The 17012-nt window shown below is 41.6% G+C and overlaps 1 protein-coding gene across 9 annotated transcripts in view; it reads left to right on the top strand.

The window, feature by feature from the left end:
- The window catches only part of NFIA (nuclear factor I A), a 455027-nt gene that overhangs the window by 15742 nt on the left and 422273 nt on the right, over nt 1-17012 (top strand). Inside the window, exon 3 of one of the 9 annotated variants that reach the window (XM_072649689.1) lies at nt 16494-16603. The exons of the other annotated variants lie outside the window; for them this stretch is intronic. Within the exon in view, the coding sequence (XP_072505790.1) occupies nt 16494-16516 (23 nt within the window). The 3' untranslated portion in view covers nt 16517-16603. Of the gene's footprint in view, nt 1-16493; nt 16604-17012 lie in introns of those variants that run through there. 9 annotated transcript variants of the gene reach the window in all.

Raw genomic sequence — 17012 nt, forward strand, 5'->3', positions numbered from 1 at the left:
CCTTTCAGATAAAGTTAACCTTTATTCATTAGTAGGCATTCAACCGGGAACTTTCTTGAGGTTTTGTTTTGTTTTTTTTTTTCTCCTTCCCCTAACTACCCCAGTAGAACTTCTGCTAAGGTAATCAGATGGTAGAAAAGATTCTGAATTGAGGGAGCTCCATTGGGTGAGAGGTCAGACTTTTTAAGGACTTGTCTAGAGAAGGGGGGTAGATGACTGTCTGTGGGCCACTGAATTGCTGTGGCCCCCCTGGGATTTCTGACAATTGTCATTAGCTGGCCTGGGAGGGAATTAAAGCTAACAAGACAGCTGTGTACAGATGTGTGTCTGAGTAGGAGTAGTTTTACTTTGGAGGGTTTTAAAAAAAAAATCTTTGGATAAATGAAGCAAATGGGATTATACCATGTTTCATTGATACCTTTGCTAATTTTTAAAACCGTTTGGGAAGCCAGATCTCTTTATAGATCTTAGATCTGTTGTTGTTTTGAAGGAAGGGAGGAAGATGATGATATCTGCTGAATTATCTTAAATCGTTATTGTTACTCAAATAATATTACTATGCACATGAAATGCTAGAGAAGCCTTCAAATTCAATCTACACACCTATTATTATCATTTCTTCTCCTCCTCCCTTTCTTCCTCTTCCTCTTTCTTCTTCTCATCACTGTTTGCTCTGCACTGGGCTGCCTTCACTTTCCCCGGGGTCATAGTAGCCCAACTGACCTTAACCTGAAAGATATCACTTGGTTGCGTTTCGTTGGACATGACTGGCTCTACACACTAACAGGCAATTGAGGAGAGGCTCTCGTTTAAAAGTAACTATAATGCTAGTTGTAGCAACAGCAACACAAAACTGTGCAGTCTTTTGGGTGCTTTATGATTTACTAAGATCGTTATATTTTTTATTCCATTTTGACTTTCCACCAAATCCTGTGAGACAAAGGCTGTTATTAGCCACATTGTCCAGCTGAGGAAAGCAAAGCTGAAGAGTGGGCTGTCGTGGCCAGGGAGGTGGGATTCCAACCCAGATTCCCTCTCCCCTGCTCACTAGCTCTGTGTCTTTTAGCGAGAACACTTTTCAATTCCTGTGTCTTTCTTTTTGCCTGTATTTGTATCCCTAGTGCTTTGCACAGGGCCTGGCACATGGTAAGCCTTTAGTATGTACTTGCTGCCTTGCCTTGTAATGCAGAAGGAGCACGTCTTCCTTGTAGAGGGCAACGTTTGTGACCAGTTGTTACTGGTAGTAATGCTGTTTAACCCCTCTCCCTTTCCCTCATTGGTAGCACAGGACAGTGAGTTCAGTGGGCCACAGAGTTGGGAAAGAGCTCAAGAATATCCCTTGTGTCTCTGAGAAAGCTGTCCTGACAACTTAGAAACCCTGGTAGTGCCTCGTGAAAGTACGTACCTGTCTGGACTTTCATTGCACATCTTTTCACCAGTCCATCTCATTAACCCTCCTAGGATGGGGTGAAAGCAAATTTGAAATCTTTGCAGTGGTGCCCTGGCTTGTCTCCAACTTGTCCCACATTTGTGCGTTTAAGGCTCATGTCTGATTCTTTTATTCTGCTGCATTTTCAGATGATTTTTTAAAACTTGATTGTCATTCCATCATGTAGTATTATAGAAAGCCATGATATGCAGTTAGACCAGATGGCCATGTTGACAGATTGAGAATCTACTTCCCACTGCTAAAGAGCAGGTGTAGGATCAGGAGTGTGTGTGTGTGTGTGTGTGTGTGTGTGTGTGTGTGTGTGTGTGTGTGTGTGTGTGTGTGTGTGTTCGTGCTTGCATGTACACATCCAAGTTGTGTGTAGAATGATCCTTAAAATGGGCTGCAGTGATCAAAATATAAAATTTCAAAGTCATGTTCCACTGGTAGATTTAACATATTAAATAATGAACACCCACAGGGGCCCATTAGAAATCTCTTTTCTGTAGGAATGATGATAATGACAATCCCAATGGTAATCTTTTTTATATAGTATGTTAAATTTGCAAAATGTTGTCTCTGTGTTATACCATTTGGTCTCCACAACAACCCTGGGAGGTTGGTGCTGCTATAATCCCCATTTTACAGATATGTGAGTAAGCTGAGGCTGGAAGAGGTCTGATGACTTGCCCAGGGTCACACAGCTACTCAGATCTTCCTGTCTGCAAGGCCATCTGTTTGAGTCACCAAGGAGACCTCTCTCACAGTTTTGCCTGCTTACAGTAATGTTAGGATTCCGGGTTGTTTTTTGTTTGTTTGTTTTGAGGGACAAGAATGGGATCCATGGTATAGAAATGACCAGCTGCTAAAAAGACCTTCCATTGATATACTGCTGTGTAGCACAGGTCTTTGGAAAGTTGTCTGAGTGCAGAGAATCAGTAGAATTGCCTGGGAGTCAGATGAGCAGGACTGGAACTTCAGGTCTGTCCTGACTCCAAGTTTACCACTCTACCCACTGTGGCACACTGCTTCCTTTGACCAAGTTCCTTAAGATTCTTAAACATGAAGAGAGACCTGCATTCGTGTGTCTGTGAGAGCTGGCGTAGATCAAAAAAAGGTCATGAATGCTAGTGTGCCCCTGGGCAAGTCAGTTCACCCCTAGAGTCCTCAGTTTCCTCACCTGCAAAGGAGAAGGTTGGACCAGACAGCTTCCCTGGCACCTTTCATACTTTATGACCTTAGAAGGACCTTTTCCAGAATTACACATCTGTATCCTCACCCAAACTCAGAGGTGTGACTTCGGCAACCCCAATGGCAGACTCTGTGTTGGAAACTGGCTTGACCGAGTCCCCGAGGCGTAGGAGAAGCGAATGGATTTTGGCAGTCATAGGATCTAGCCTGAGATATAGCTGTTTTTTTATTCCTATTGTAACCAAGAGGGCACATTGCCTTGCTGACCTGAACCCTAAGCAAGAGTAAAACATGTGACGACTGCCTGTTGACTGCCTCATCAAGCTCCTTTTGACAACAAGTAGCCCTCAAAACCAACGAAACTGGCTGAAATCTGGTTTTGACATTCTGGGTTATCTGAAGACAAAAATTTTGTATATATTATATTGATATATAGATATATTGCTCTATGTATATGTATATGTGCACATATGTAACTAATACACGTTCATATGTGTGTACCACATATATGGCACACACCTGCCATTTTGCAAACTTTAATAGACTGTATAAACATTAGCTATTATGGTTGTTATCATCATTGTTATTCCTATAGAAAGGAGATTTGTAATGAAGGCCCGTAGGTGTATGTGACATAGGATGTTAACTCTACCACTATAGCATGACTTTGATATGTTGTGTTTTGGTCATTACATGCCATCTAAGCAGCATTTTACATACATTTTGGATGTGTGCATACATATATGTGCACACATATATACATACATAGATATGTGTGTGTGCGCACATATATGTATGGTTTTTTTCATCTTGTTAGGGCAATGCTGCTCATTCTAGGACAGTGAGAATGTACCTGTCCCAGACGAGGAGAGAAGGGGCCATTTTACCTCCATGGCTGGAGCTCTTGAGTGGAGGTCAGCCCGTTTACAGCTATGAGGTCTGCGTGTTGGGAAGAAAATTTCTGAGTTCTGTTGGCTGGCTTTGCCTCCCAAGTTACTGCCCTTTTTATATTTCCCTTCTTTTCCACCCAATGATGAACAGCATTAATTTAAATCTATTTAAGGCGAGTGTGGGAGAAACCACAGGCTTTGTTGTGGTTGCTGCTGTACACAGTAGGGCTGGGTGTTTCCCTTGGTGCAGCCCTCAAGCTGCTTCCACAGGGCCCAGAGCAGCGCGGCTGCCTTTGAAGTCATGCACAGAAGCAGTAGCCGGTCTAATTGTTCACAAATGTCAATATGGATTATTGAAAACAATTTTGAGAATTGGAGGGGGAGAGGAAACGTACAATACGAAGATTCAGCTGTAGGAGTGGACCCACTACTTGGCTTATTAGTGGTCAGCACTGTTTTTCCTGAGGAATAGTTGTGTGTTAGTCAGAGAGTGGTGTAGAGAATGGGTGTTACTCTGAAATTGATCAGGCATTTAAAGTCTGGGGTAGGGTGTGTGTGTGTGTGTGTGTGTGTGTGTGTGTGTGTGTGTGTGTGTGTGTGTGTGTGTGTGTGACAGAGAGAGGAGTGTGTGTGAGAGTGTGTGTATGTGTGAGAGGGAAAATGAGTGTGAGTGTGTGTATGAGAGAGAAGTGAGTGTGTATGTGTGAGAGAGTATGTGTGTGAGAAAAATGAGAGTGAAAGAAAGCACACATTTTGAGTGTATGTGTGTGTATGTGTGTCCATCTGGAGATCTTCTGAAAAGTTTCTTGCTCTTTCTTCATCAAAGGGATGATTTGAGTATTAGAGAACCCAGTTCGACTTGGAGACAGGAGAAATCTGCATTTGACTCTTAGATCTTTGATGCTTAATAGTTGTGTGACTACAACCAAGTAATTGATCCTCTCTGATCCTCAGTTTCCTCATCTGTTAATTGGAAATAATAATATCCATCACTTAGGGTTGTTGTAAGACTCAAATGAGATAACATTTATAAAACACTTTGTTTTTTAAGTGAATTTTTACTGTTTTCTCCCTTTTTTAATAGCACCGACATTTCCCTATGTGCTCATTCCTTTTCTCCATCTCAGAGATCCTTATAACAGAGAATTAAAAAAAAGTCCCACAAAGTGACATATTGGAATAGCCTGACATTATATGGAATATTCCATATCCATGATACTCTATCTCTGTAAATTGGGTGGGGGTTGTAACGAGATGAAGACACTTGATAATCTTTACAATCCTAGAGAGGTGCCAGTAAAACTATCCCTTCCTACTTCTTGCATAGCCTGGTTTCAGAGTGAGGCATTTTCGGGAGCTGATGCAGTGATGAATTTATGGATTTAAGAGGGCTACTTCTCTTAAGAAAGGGAAGCAAAATCTTGAAGATTTTTCTCTTGGTTCCCAAGAATTAAGTGAAGAACATCCCTTTATGATCTGCTCTTTTCCACCTGTCACCCCCACTGTTCCAAAGGGAACAAGAACAAGGACTGTTTTTTTTTTTTTTTTGTGGTTTGATGGGTGCTGAGTCAGACGTTAGAGAGCCTGACACTTAGATCCCTTGTGGCCTGGGGCATGTCACTGCCCTTTTGGAACCTCAGTTTCCTCACCTGTAAAATGCAAAGGTTGGACTAGGTGATTCCCAAATTCTTTTATAACTCTAAATCAAGAACTCCTTTTGCCTACCAGTAAGAAAGAAAAAAAGGTACCCCCTTCCGCTAGAGTGCTTCCATGATTTCCAGCTTCCCAGAATTCAACTAGAATCTCCAAGTTGGATCATCAGCTAGACACACTGGTTTCTTTTAAAGGCCTTAGATCCAAGGATCCTCCTGGTTCTTCACATGGCTTCATCTCCAGTCATAGACTTTCTTTCTCTTCATCCACCCAGATAGTTCCTGTGCTTTTTTACAGCAATCCCATATGAGAAAGTGAGTTACTTTTCATATTACTGTAACAAATAAGTAACAAGGCAGGGTCTGTGTCTTTCTGTGCCTAGCATAGTGCCCAGTACGTGATAGTTGTTTCATAATGATGCCATTGGTGGAATGATTGATTTATTGATTGACCAAGCCTTAATTAAAGGGAAAAAAAATCATGGTTCATGGTTGACAAAAAGGCTGACTTTCCAGAGAGGGGCCACTTTCTTCCTGGTTCTAACTGGATTCAGAAAATTGTAGTGGAAAAGCAATGACATTTGCACTCATCCATACCAAATTCATGTCTTTTGTGCAAACTTCAGTGCAGATAAAATCTAAAGAAAGCACTTCATGTGTGGCGTTATTTGATGGTTGATCGGTCCCAAGACCTGGCTAATCCAGACTATTAATTGAGAAAGAACCAGGGGCCAAGGGGAAACTGGATATCAGTTATTTTTAATCATCGGATTATAGATCCAGGGCTGGAAGTGACTTCACTTGCCATCTGTTCTACCCTTGCTTCATTTTGCAGATGAGAAAACTGAGGCCAAGAGAGGAGAAATGACTTGTCCAAAGACCCACAGAGGAGGGAGAGATGGTCCTCAGACTCCAGGGCCAGAACTCTTTTCTGTTTATCATCTTGCCTTGTATATTTTGGAAGACTTTAATTTCCTTGTACTTAATGATACCCCACAACTCCCCTCATCTTGCACCCACCTTCTACAGAAGGAGAATGGGCATTGGAGGTGAATTTGGTGAAGAGAATAGGAGTGAATGAATGAGTGAGTGAGTGAAAAAGCATTTATTAAGTGTTTCTTATGTGCCAAGCACTGGGGATAAGGGATAGTATCTGCTCTTGAGGGGTTCATACTCTATCTGGGGGAGACATTGTATAAAAGACAGTTTAGCTTCAGAACAAATGAAAAGGTATTGAAGCCCTTGGAGGGGTGCAGCGGTGGCTTAGATTGCAGGTTCCCCCCTTTTAAACTCCTCTTATTTATTAACTCCTCTTTACCTGCCCTCTCCCCTTCTCCCGCAGCCCCCAGACTCCCAGACTGAAAGTTGAGATTCTCTTGTATTGAATTCAAGTCTTATCAGTCATGTGGTGAGGTTTCATCAAAGCTGGGGAGGGCTACATTGGTCATGGGGCCATCGGCCTTGGGTTAGAATCTGGAATGGACCGAGGCTCTTCCTTGTCTTAATGTTGTAAGTGTTTAAAAGCCTCCTTTTATAGACAAGTCTGGTGGTTGGGGTAATCCTTGATATTTTATCTTAAAAGCCATTGGATTCAGTTAGACTTTGAGATGGCCCTCGGAATTAAGCCTTAGAAGTGGGTATGATTATTCTCAATTAATAGATGAGGAAACTGAGGATCAGAGAGGTTACAGTACTTGCTTGAAGTCACCCAGCTAATAAACACTGAAGATGTCTCCAAGTCCACAGTGACATCTTACTTTGAGAAGATCCGTGCTTACTGAGCATTTTCATGTTCATTTTCTCCTTTGCTTCTCATAGCCCCGTGAGATGGGGAGAATAGCTGGTATTCTTCCTGTGCTACAAATGAAGAAACTGAGGTCTAGAGTTCTGACGTGACTTACTTGGGGCTATGTAGAGAGTAATCTTTAGATTCAGCTTTTGGATCTAGAGCTAGAACCCAGGTCTTTCCAGCCCTGAGTCCAGTACTCATTTTGTTGTTCAGACATGCCCAGCTCTCTGTGACCCCATTTTGGGTTTTCTCAGCAAAGATACTTGGAGTGATTTGCCATTTTCTTCTCCAGCTCATTTTACAGATGAGGAAACTGAGGCAAATGGGGTGACGTGACTTACCCAGGGTCACCCAGCTAGGAAGTATCTCAGGTTGGATTTGAACTCATGAAGCAGAGTCTTCCTGATTTGAGGCCCAGCCCTCTACCCATTGTGTCACTCAATGCCCCTTACTAATTTTTATGTGTTTATACTAGACATAATTCTGAGGTTCCTTGATGTGTGTAGAGGTATCAGTTCTGTTTTAGTATGTTATAGAAATATGTAGACTCTATCCCATGGAGCATGGCCTCATGTGAATTGATTCTTAAAACCAATTTGAAAATATACAGATTTTTAGAGGAGAAGATGTAATTGTATGAAGAGAATGTTGATGACTTTCAACTGAGTTTCATATGGAGAAAAGAGAAAAGGGAAGCGGGGACAGATTTAATTTTAATGCATTTAAATAACTTCATGTGAGCAGCTTGGGGTGTTTTTGCTACTACAGACTTCCACAAGCTTAACTATGAATGATTTCAGTGCAAAAGTGAAAAGCCCTGCCTACTCCCATGGATTGAGAGACTGGGAATGCTTAGCTTGTCTGAGAAGATGATTTATGTGACATTCTTTTGTGTGAGTTAGAGTTATTTATGCCTGTACATTGAGGGCAAATTTGAAAAGAACCTGCTAGGCTGTTGTCAACTAATGCTGAAACGTTTCAGCCATCCAGTGAGGTCTTTTCCTTGCCTCCATGCCAGTCCTTAAGCTTATCCCTGCCATATTCTTTATTTTGAAAAATACTCATGAGACATTTGTATCCCCAGTACTTAACCCAGTGCCTGGCACATAGTAGGCCTTTAATAAATGCTTGTTGACTTATATGTTTGCCCATTTTCAGGAAAGGGCAAACTGAGATCATTGGCTCATTGGATACAGAACTGGAAGACTGTCTATTTCAGACTTCTCATTTCGTAGCAGAGGAAACTGAGACCCATGGAAGGGAAGGTCATGGAGGAAGTAAATGGCGGAGCTGAGGTTCTACTGTCCCACATTGCTGTTGGGTTTGTGGATAATAAGCAGCTTTGATCTATTAAGGGACCAGGTGGTAGAGAGGCATGGTGGGATAGGGGGTGGAGTGGTTGACTTAGAATCAGAAAGATCTGGTGGAAAGCCTCAGCTCTGCTGCTTGTTAGCCGAGAGAGCATGGGCATTCACCGTGTGAGCCTCAAGGGACTCTTCTGGAAATGATAGTGACACCCTTGTAGGTAGGAGATGGGAATCCTGTGTGTGAGGTGCTTTCTCATCTTTCAAGAGTAATACATTCTGTATTCTTGTTGTTGCGAATGGAATCAGTAAACAGGGTCAGGAGGATAGAGTCGGGAGTGTTGCATGGAAGGGGACCTGCATTGGAGGTTACTCTACCACTAGCACCTTAACTTGTGTGACCATGGGTAAATCATTTCCATTCCCTTGCCTCTGTAGAAGGAGAGGGATCAGACTATTTGGCTGCTGAGGCCCTTTCCAGCTCTGAACCTGCTAGCAGTCGTTGATTCTTAACTACCAGTCAGTCTGTCCATCCCACCACATGCATTTTTACGTAGCTACTAAGTGGCTTCTCAGGACTGATGGGTCGGATGATGACCATTTTTGCAGAGTTTATGACTGTAGATTGTTTGGTTTTGTTTTTTTTTAAAAGGGGGCTCTTTCCTCATGATCAATGGCCTGTGGGAGGGGGGAGGGGACAAAAATGGCAATAAAGATACTTTTTTTTAATGAAGACCCTTTAAAAATTGTATGTCTGTCTGCGGAGCAGCTGCCACTGCCAGGCTGTTGTCTCTGTTGCCATGGTTTGGGTGCCTTTTTTTTCCCCCTTTTTTGTAATTGTGTCAGAACCTGATTGGGCCGCGCAACACGTTCATACTATTGGGTGAGATGTATCTATGGTGAGTCACAAAATCTCATCTCATTGGTTGGATTTTGGACAGGGAAAAATAGTTGGCATTGGATGGCCTAGGAACCGTGGTGCTATATTGTTAAATCGAATTTATCGGTTAAAATTATGGACCTGCTTTTCAGGGTGTGAAATTTGGTAGAGGTAATTTTCCCTAATAAACTGCCCCCATCCTCTTCCCTCATCATTTTATGGCACTGAGTCTAAAGGAGGTCCCTTCACTAGACCCATGTGACTGTGAGGAATGGCCCATCGCAGCCAGGCGTAAGGCCTCTCAGGGGATCTGACTCCACAGCCCCGTTGGGGAGACAAATTCCCATCGCCTTCTGAAATGACTTGGCTACAAAAGGGCCATCAGATTAAGGTCAAAGGGAGGGAGGGCCACAGACAGATGGATTGTACTGAGCACAACCTCATGGCAAATTTGAATATTTAATGAAATTGGGGGTTGACAAGAGCTAACTAAAAATGAGATATTGAGACTTTCTCTAGATTCCCAGGATAGGATTCATTTTGCTCTAGCATTGAGAATGCTGCAATAGTCTTCATGTAGAGAAGATATTATGGCGGATATTTTGAACCTTTTGTCTTATTTATACTTTTTTTCTGTTTGGGGATAAGTTCAAGCTTCAGGCTTTACATTTTGAGATGAAATGTTTTTCTCATTAATTACTATTAAAAATATAAACTAGAGTGAAATATATATAGACCATATAACCCAATGTGTTAGAGGCAGCAGTATAGTGGACCTAGAGTTAGGGCAGACCAGGGTCCAAATCCCACTTGTAGCACTTCTGAATCTCTCTAGGTCTTAGTTTGCTCATCGGTAAAATGAGGATAATTCTACCTTATAAGATTATTGTCAGGGTCAGATAAAATGTATATATATATACATCATATATATATATACACATATATATGATCTATATGTATATCACATTGTACAGTTAAAGTGCTGTATACAGGTCAGTTCTTGTGAGAGAATATATTTCAAATGCTTTGTAAACCTTAAATTACTTTATGGATACCAGGTATTATTTTTTTCATTGTTATAAGATGAAGATTGGGAGTACCTGGTGAACCTTACACTGTCAGATAAGCATTTGGTCTGCTCCTGCAATTTCATTGACTTGGAGAATTTCTGGTGTGGAAATACCCTTCACTGATGCCGACTGGTGACTCCTCTGGTAGTTGGAGTCTTAGAGAGTATCTGAGGCTTAATTAAAAAAACCTCTGAGATGATCTGACCAGAGTCTCACATCTAGTGTGCATCCAAGGCACATCTTCCTTTCACCAAGAACAGCCTTCTTTGCACTCACTACACCCATGTATGAGAGAAGTAAACATGGAATGGCCATGCTAGAATAGTCCCCAAATATAAGATAACGGGGGAAAGTGTTTCACAAAAATAAAAACAATTGTATGTATAATTATTAATTTTAGACCTTTGACTTCGTCCATATAGGAAGCTTTCCAGTGAAGATATTTTGTCTGCCAATGTGATTTCTAGTCTTAGATGGTGGCTTGCGTTCCCAGAAGAGGGAGATGACTCCCAAAACCAGAATGTGTCAGACGCAGTGTCTGAATGAAGCGCTTCCTGAGTCCAGGGATGACTCTTGAACCACTACTGTCTCTTATTATAATTAACATTATTTTCATTCTTCTCATCTTCTGTTGCTGGATTCTGAGAAGCAGAGAGATGTGGTCCTACTATTATTCTCTTGTGTTGAATATTTGGGGGTCTGTTTTGCAGGTGGATGAAATAATTGTTTTTAAAAAATGGGATAAAAAGACTAGGATGGGAGTTCAGCAACTCTCGGCTCAAAGAAAGAATTTTCGGGATGACCCCAGTAGCAGACACGATGCTGTGGACCTCTCCCATTCTGGGCGGTTTTGATCTCTGCTACCAGGTTTCTATATTCTGAGAACTTTTCATTTCCTGTGGTCAGGGCCTTATACATATTTGGTTTGATGTTCTTAAATTGGGTTGTTATCACTATCATTTTTCCACGGTCCTCATCTTTTTTCATGAGAAAAGGCAACATACTTTAAGGTTTGCAAAGCACATATAGATGCTGTCTATCACCGTCATCAGTGTTGGAAGGGAATTTCAACGTATCTAGTTCAGATTCTTCCTTTTACACATGAGGAAAGTGAGACAAGAAAGGTGATATGTTTTGTCCAAGTTTGGACAGGTAGTAAGGGGACAGACGAGGAATCTGAATTCTAATATCGTGACCTCCAGCTCCTCAGCCTCTTAATGGAGTTCCAACACAAAGGGCCAGAAGGCAAGTCCTTTAGTGATGAAAAGATTGTTCTTATTTTTGGAAACACTCATGATCATTGCATAGAAGGAGAGGCTGTTATTTGGCAATTGGTGACGTCTGAGTGAGGTCATATTTTCCTTCTTAGAACATCTGATAAAAAAATAGACTCCGTTGTACTTGTTTCAGGGGAGGGAAGAATTCATCTGGTTGCTTTTCTGGTATATATTTCTTTTTAGGGGTAGATTTCCTGCTTTAGGAAAAGCAGATTCAAGTAACTTCTGAGAATGACTTCTTTGTAACTGGATGCCATTAACAGCATAACTATTGTTGGGAGTTCCTGCCCGGGAAAGATAGTGGGTCCTTGCCATACTCAATTGTGTAGCCTCTTAATGGCTTCATTAGGAAAAGAAGGCCTTCCTCCAATGAACTTTGTGGTAGTTGGGAGCCCCGGAACCAAGAGTCTCTGTGTGGTTGGGAGAGCCTTCAGGAGTGGCTTGAGTTCAGTTTTTCTGCCTTAGCTCCCTGCCTACAGAATTGCCATCTGGATTTAGAAAAATTGGATTTGAACTTAGCCTTTCGCCGTTCACTAAAACAAAGCCAGGAGGAATGGGGAGACAAGGGTGCCATCTCATGGCCTTGGCTCCCAGGAGGGCCCTTTGGAGAAAAAGGACATTGATGCTTTAAGTGCCTGGGCTCAAGACTGTGTTATTGTTGACTTTTGCTTCCTAGACTCAGGAAGAAGATGAAGAATATGCAGAAATGGATAAATGTATCTCTTTGTACAGTCACCACCTACATTTAGTTTTAAAAGCTACCAAGACCCTTGATTTCTTGGAAAGGCCCAGAATGCTTTGGGAGTTGACAGCAAGGGAAACAACCACTTTGGCTTTGGAAGGACTGGGGTTATACCTAATGGAGAATTGAGGCGTGGGCTCCTGGAACGGGTGGACGTAATTTAGTGAGTCCGAAGCCGTGTTTATAGGTTCCCGACACAGTAAAAATTAGACAAGTGCTTAGGTTACCTTTGCACCAAGTCAGTAATGAAATAAGCTGGGATAAGTTCCAAGGTGGGTCGAGCTTATACTGAATTGTCCTCTGCAACAGAATTCAAGTGAGGGACAGTGGAGGGGTCCCATGAGGTCTAGATCATGTAGGTGAATCCCCTTATTTTATAGGCAGCTAGGTGGAGCAGGAGCTGGAACCAGGGAGAATGGACTTCAAATGCAACCTCAGACACAATAGCGGTGTGACCCTGGGTAAATCACTTAACTGCTGCCTACCTCAAATTCCTCATCTGTAAAATGTGCATAATAACACCAGTTGTGAAGATAAGATAAGCTAAATAATTGTCAGGAGCTTTGAAGCTCTGTATAATTACCAGTCATTATTTATTATTATTATTGTTAATACGGAGGCTAAAAGGAGGAAATTCCCCAAGGCAGTGCAGACAATAGGTAGGCAGGCCCCTTGACTCAAAATTCATCACTGGTTCCGCTGTGCTTTTTAATTTTATGACTTGGTAATATATTCCTCTCTGTCAGACAGATGTGGAATTCTCAGTTTGGAAACATACCCTTTGGCATAAGGGCATTTCTGTACCCTTCATTTTCAGGATTTCTTGTTCTAATGTTGTTCAGATTTTTCTCCCCATTTTGAGATGAGCAGTGAGCTTGCCACCCAGGTGGCTTTGGATAAGTCATTTTTCTTCTCTGGGTCTCAGTTTCCTCATTACTAAGATGAGAAGAGTCAGGCCAAAATAAAGCATCCTGTAAGCCAGTTTGTTAGTCATCTGTATTAATTAAATTAATCTCCTGCCAGATTTTCACTTATAGCCAAGTTAGGACTCCCCGGGGATCTTTAAGGCTTCCATGCTTCTCTCTGGGATAGGGGCAGTGAACTTTGGCCCTCAGACAAAGGAGGATGGATTAGAAGGCCCTGTACTGCTGTTCGTGGTCTAGTTCTGGGAGTCAGGCTTTCTGGGGTCTGTCCCTAGAACAGACCTGGGAGGCATTCCAAACTGAACTGGGATTAGGTTGGTCTCTCTCTCCCCTTTGAAGTTATTCTGAGAGGTTTTTTATTTTTATTTTTTATGGTGAATAGTTTTTGTGATGTCATAGAGTGTTCAGAGAAAAAAATTAATGTTTTCCCCTTTGGACTCCATTTGCCCAAATGTGTATAAACTGAAAGCTTTCTTGTTCTTCCCTTGGGAAAATGCAGGGGCTTCTGGCACTCTGAACTGACATGGGATCCCTTTGGGCCTTAGTTTCCTTTTCTGTATAATGAAGGCATTCCACTAGATGAGATCTAAAATCCTTTCTAGCTCTGTATTTGTGGCCCCACAAATGACTTCCCCTTTGTGGGTCTGTTCAATCTTTCTGTTCTCAGGCTCCTCCCAGCCCTGACCTCCCCTGTCCTCGGGCCCCTCCCAGCCCTGACATCCCCTGTTCTCAGATAGATGCTGATGCCCCTCCGACTTAGTCTCTCCTGCCTCTACCTCACCACCGTAGTACTAATCAATAATTTCCTTAGCTTGCTTTCATTTCAGTGACATGTTGAGGATGGTGATAATGATGCTTAGCATAAAATGTTATTGTTAATAATAATTAGTGACAATGTAACGGGGCTCTTGGGTTTACATAGAACGTTACATAAATGATCTGATACCATGCTCCTAACCACCCTCCAGTGATTCGAGATCTAGGATTTCCCACTTTACCAATGAGAGGACTGTTGCCTGGGGAAGGTGAAAGGTCACAGGGCAGACCAGCTTGCTGCACATTCCTGTCTGTCACTCTGCGCCCCCCCCAAGCCCCTGCTATTTTACCTACGAAGGATCATCAGCATTCTTTCCAATTTCTTGTAGCTTAAGAAGCTCTAATGCCGATAGTAATTAATTAAGAACTAGTGAGACCTAGGACTGACTTAAGGCTTTCAACCTTTGCTTTTTTTCTTAAACTTTTAATCAGATAAAACATCTAATTTCCTAAGGGATCTTTGCCACACATCAATGAGATTTTATACACACACGCACACACATGTGTCCATATGTTTGTATGGCCCTTGGCAAACATTAAAGTGCCATATAATGCTGTTATTACAGTTATTTACCGTAACTATCATATCATCTGATCTGATCATCCTGAAAGCCCCGGGAGGTAGGATGGGTGTAGTAGGTATCATCATTGTCCATGTTATATCCTAACTTTGTAGGTGAGGAAATGAAGTCTTGGAGAAGTTAAAATAATTTGCCCCAGGTCAGGAATAATTTCGTTTCTGGTTCTGTGTCCTTAGCGTCAAGCAGAGTGAAGTGCCCAAAGTAGGTGCTTAACCAAAGGATGGTTGAGGGAATGCTGTTTGAAGTAGGGGAGGCTGGAATCCAGCCTTTCCTTGCTAGACTTGCGGTCTTTCCGGCTTCTCGCCTCTACCTCCCTCTTAGCTGAACTCCTAAGTTTATGGCCGGGACAGAAGGGGCTTTATCAGCGACTACAGACCAGCTTTGGTATAAAAAGTACTCTGTAAATGCAGAATTGTGAAAAGTAGTTAATTCATTCTCCCTTCAAGTCGAATGCCGTGTAGGAGGCTGGAGACAAGAGTGTTTTAAGGTCTGGCCTCAGTAGTTCACCATGAACTCGGGAGCTGGCAGCTGGTACAGGGATTTGGGGGCGTGACCACAGACCATTAGGAATGGTTTGTGACCCAGACTTGGTTAAGGGTTTTTGGTTTTTTTTTGGTGGTGTTCTCATCTTTTCCCAGTGACCCACAATGGCAGCCTCTATTGTTGAAACTTACCCGATAATAACCAACTGGAAAACTTACCAGATGATAAGCAGCTTGGAAATTTACCACTTAATAGCCAATTATTCATCTACCTGGTCCAGCCCTCTATCCCTCATGATTGGTTAATTCTCTAAAACTTGAAGATTTCCAAAGTATATGATTTAAATTAAAAAAAAAATTGCAAAATTCCAGCATTCTTTCAACCAGCCCCAGGAGTTTTTTAACATTTAAAAGGAACTCTTCCCTGCTTCCTGGCATATATATGTTAGATGTTGAGGATATAACTACAAAGAATGAAAAATCTCTGTCTTTGAGGAGCTTACATTTTAATGGGGAGACGATGACCTCAGATTAAAAATATATAAGACACAAATATACGTTAATAAATACATATACACATAGGGTATCTCAAAGTCTTAGTTCAGTCTTAAGCTGAAGTAAGACTTTTGGGACATTGGGTAATAGGTTATAGTACAATTTAATCTGATTGATCCAATTATTTTATAGCTTGTTTTTAAATTAAATGTAAATTTTATGATTTGTTTACTTGGGACATTTTATTTTTTTGTTATACTTGAAAGAGAGCCAAGAAGGTCCAAGGTCCTCAGTTTTTATTATTTGTTGCTTCTTTGGGAGCATTTTCTCCAAAGAAACATTAGCACAGGCACGACCTTAAAATATTAAGGGCCATCTTGCTTATTTTTCAGAAGTAAAGAATGAATGGTTCCTGAGGGAAAAAAATTAAGAAGATAAAAATCAATCCATTAGTCAATGAAAATCTAAAAAAGGAAAGGAAGGTAGGGAACATTGGGATTGAGTCACACTCAAATCATGTGGTTGTAGGTAAATTCTTTAGGGAAAACAAATGAGGCTCAGTCCCTGTCCTAGGGAGGAAATCTCAAATTTTAGTTGTGTTTCTTCTTGGGGGTGCAGGTCTTCTTGAGAAATTGCAGACAGTGATTTGGGCTCCATGGACCCAAACTGATCTACTTCATCCTTTAAAGAAAGAAGCCCCAAATTGAAATACCACTTTTACAAAACCTTCTCAAACATGTATTTATTAGATTCAGACAGAAAGGATAGTGTGTGTGTGTGTGTGTGTGTGTGTGTGTGTGTGTGTTAGACTGGACAGCTGTGATGGTCTTTTGGGAAAGCGTGTACAGATGGTGATAGGGAGTAGTACCAGTGCTACATGGCTGATAAATGGAATTTAAAAAAAATAAAAGAAAAAAAATGAGTGAGACTAAACTCTGTTTCCCACAACGTACTTTTCCTTCTTTGTTATAGCTCCTCAAGTCATCAGAAAGTAGAATCTGCCTCTTATTTTGTAAGAGCTGGGCAGACGATTGGTCCAGTCGTTATTTCCAAAGACGGAGAGCGTGTCTGGTGTATTTCGAATGGCATGGGATTGTCATAGAGACTTACTCTGAGCTCTGAATAAAATGGCTCAGGATTAGTCACAGTAACATGTGAAACGTCAGGAAACTCAAGACAGATTTCTTTGTTTTACAGTCAGTGAGAAGAGTGAAGTGAACTTGATACGTTCATGGGACATTAACAGTTGAGATCCTCCAGGGACAGGGAAAACCATGTTGTCTGCAGATTAAATAAACCATCTGTGTACAAATACCCTCGTCTACCTGATGGTTTTATTTTGTGATATATGGTCATTGCATAGTTTTGGGGTGACTCGTGCACACGTGTCCCCAAGACGAAATAGTTGGGAAGCAGTTCATTTTCTAGAGAAAGGGCATGAGGTCATAGTGGAAAGAGAGTGGGATTTAGAGTTTGGTGGAACTGAGTTCA

This window comes from Notamacropus eugenii, chromosome 2, assembly GCF_028372415.1.
Source record: "Notamacropus eugenii isolate mMacEug1 chromosome 2, mMacEug1.pri_v2, whole genome shotgun sequence".
NCBI lineage: Eukaryota > Metazoa > Chordata > Mammalia > Diprotodontia > Macropodidae > Notamacropus > Notamacropus eugenii.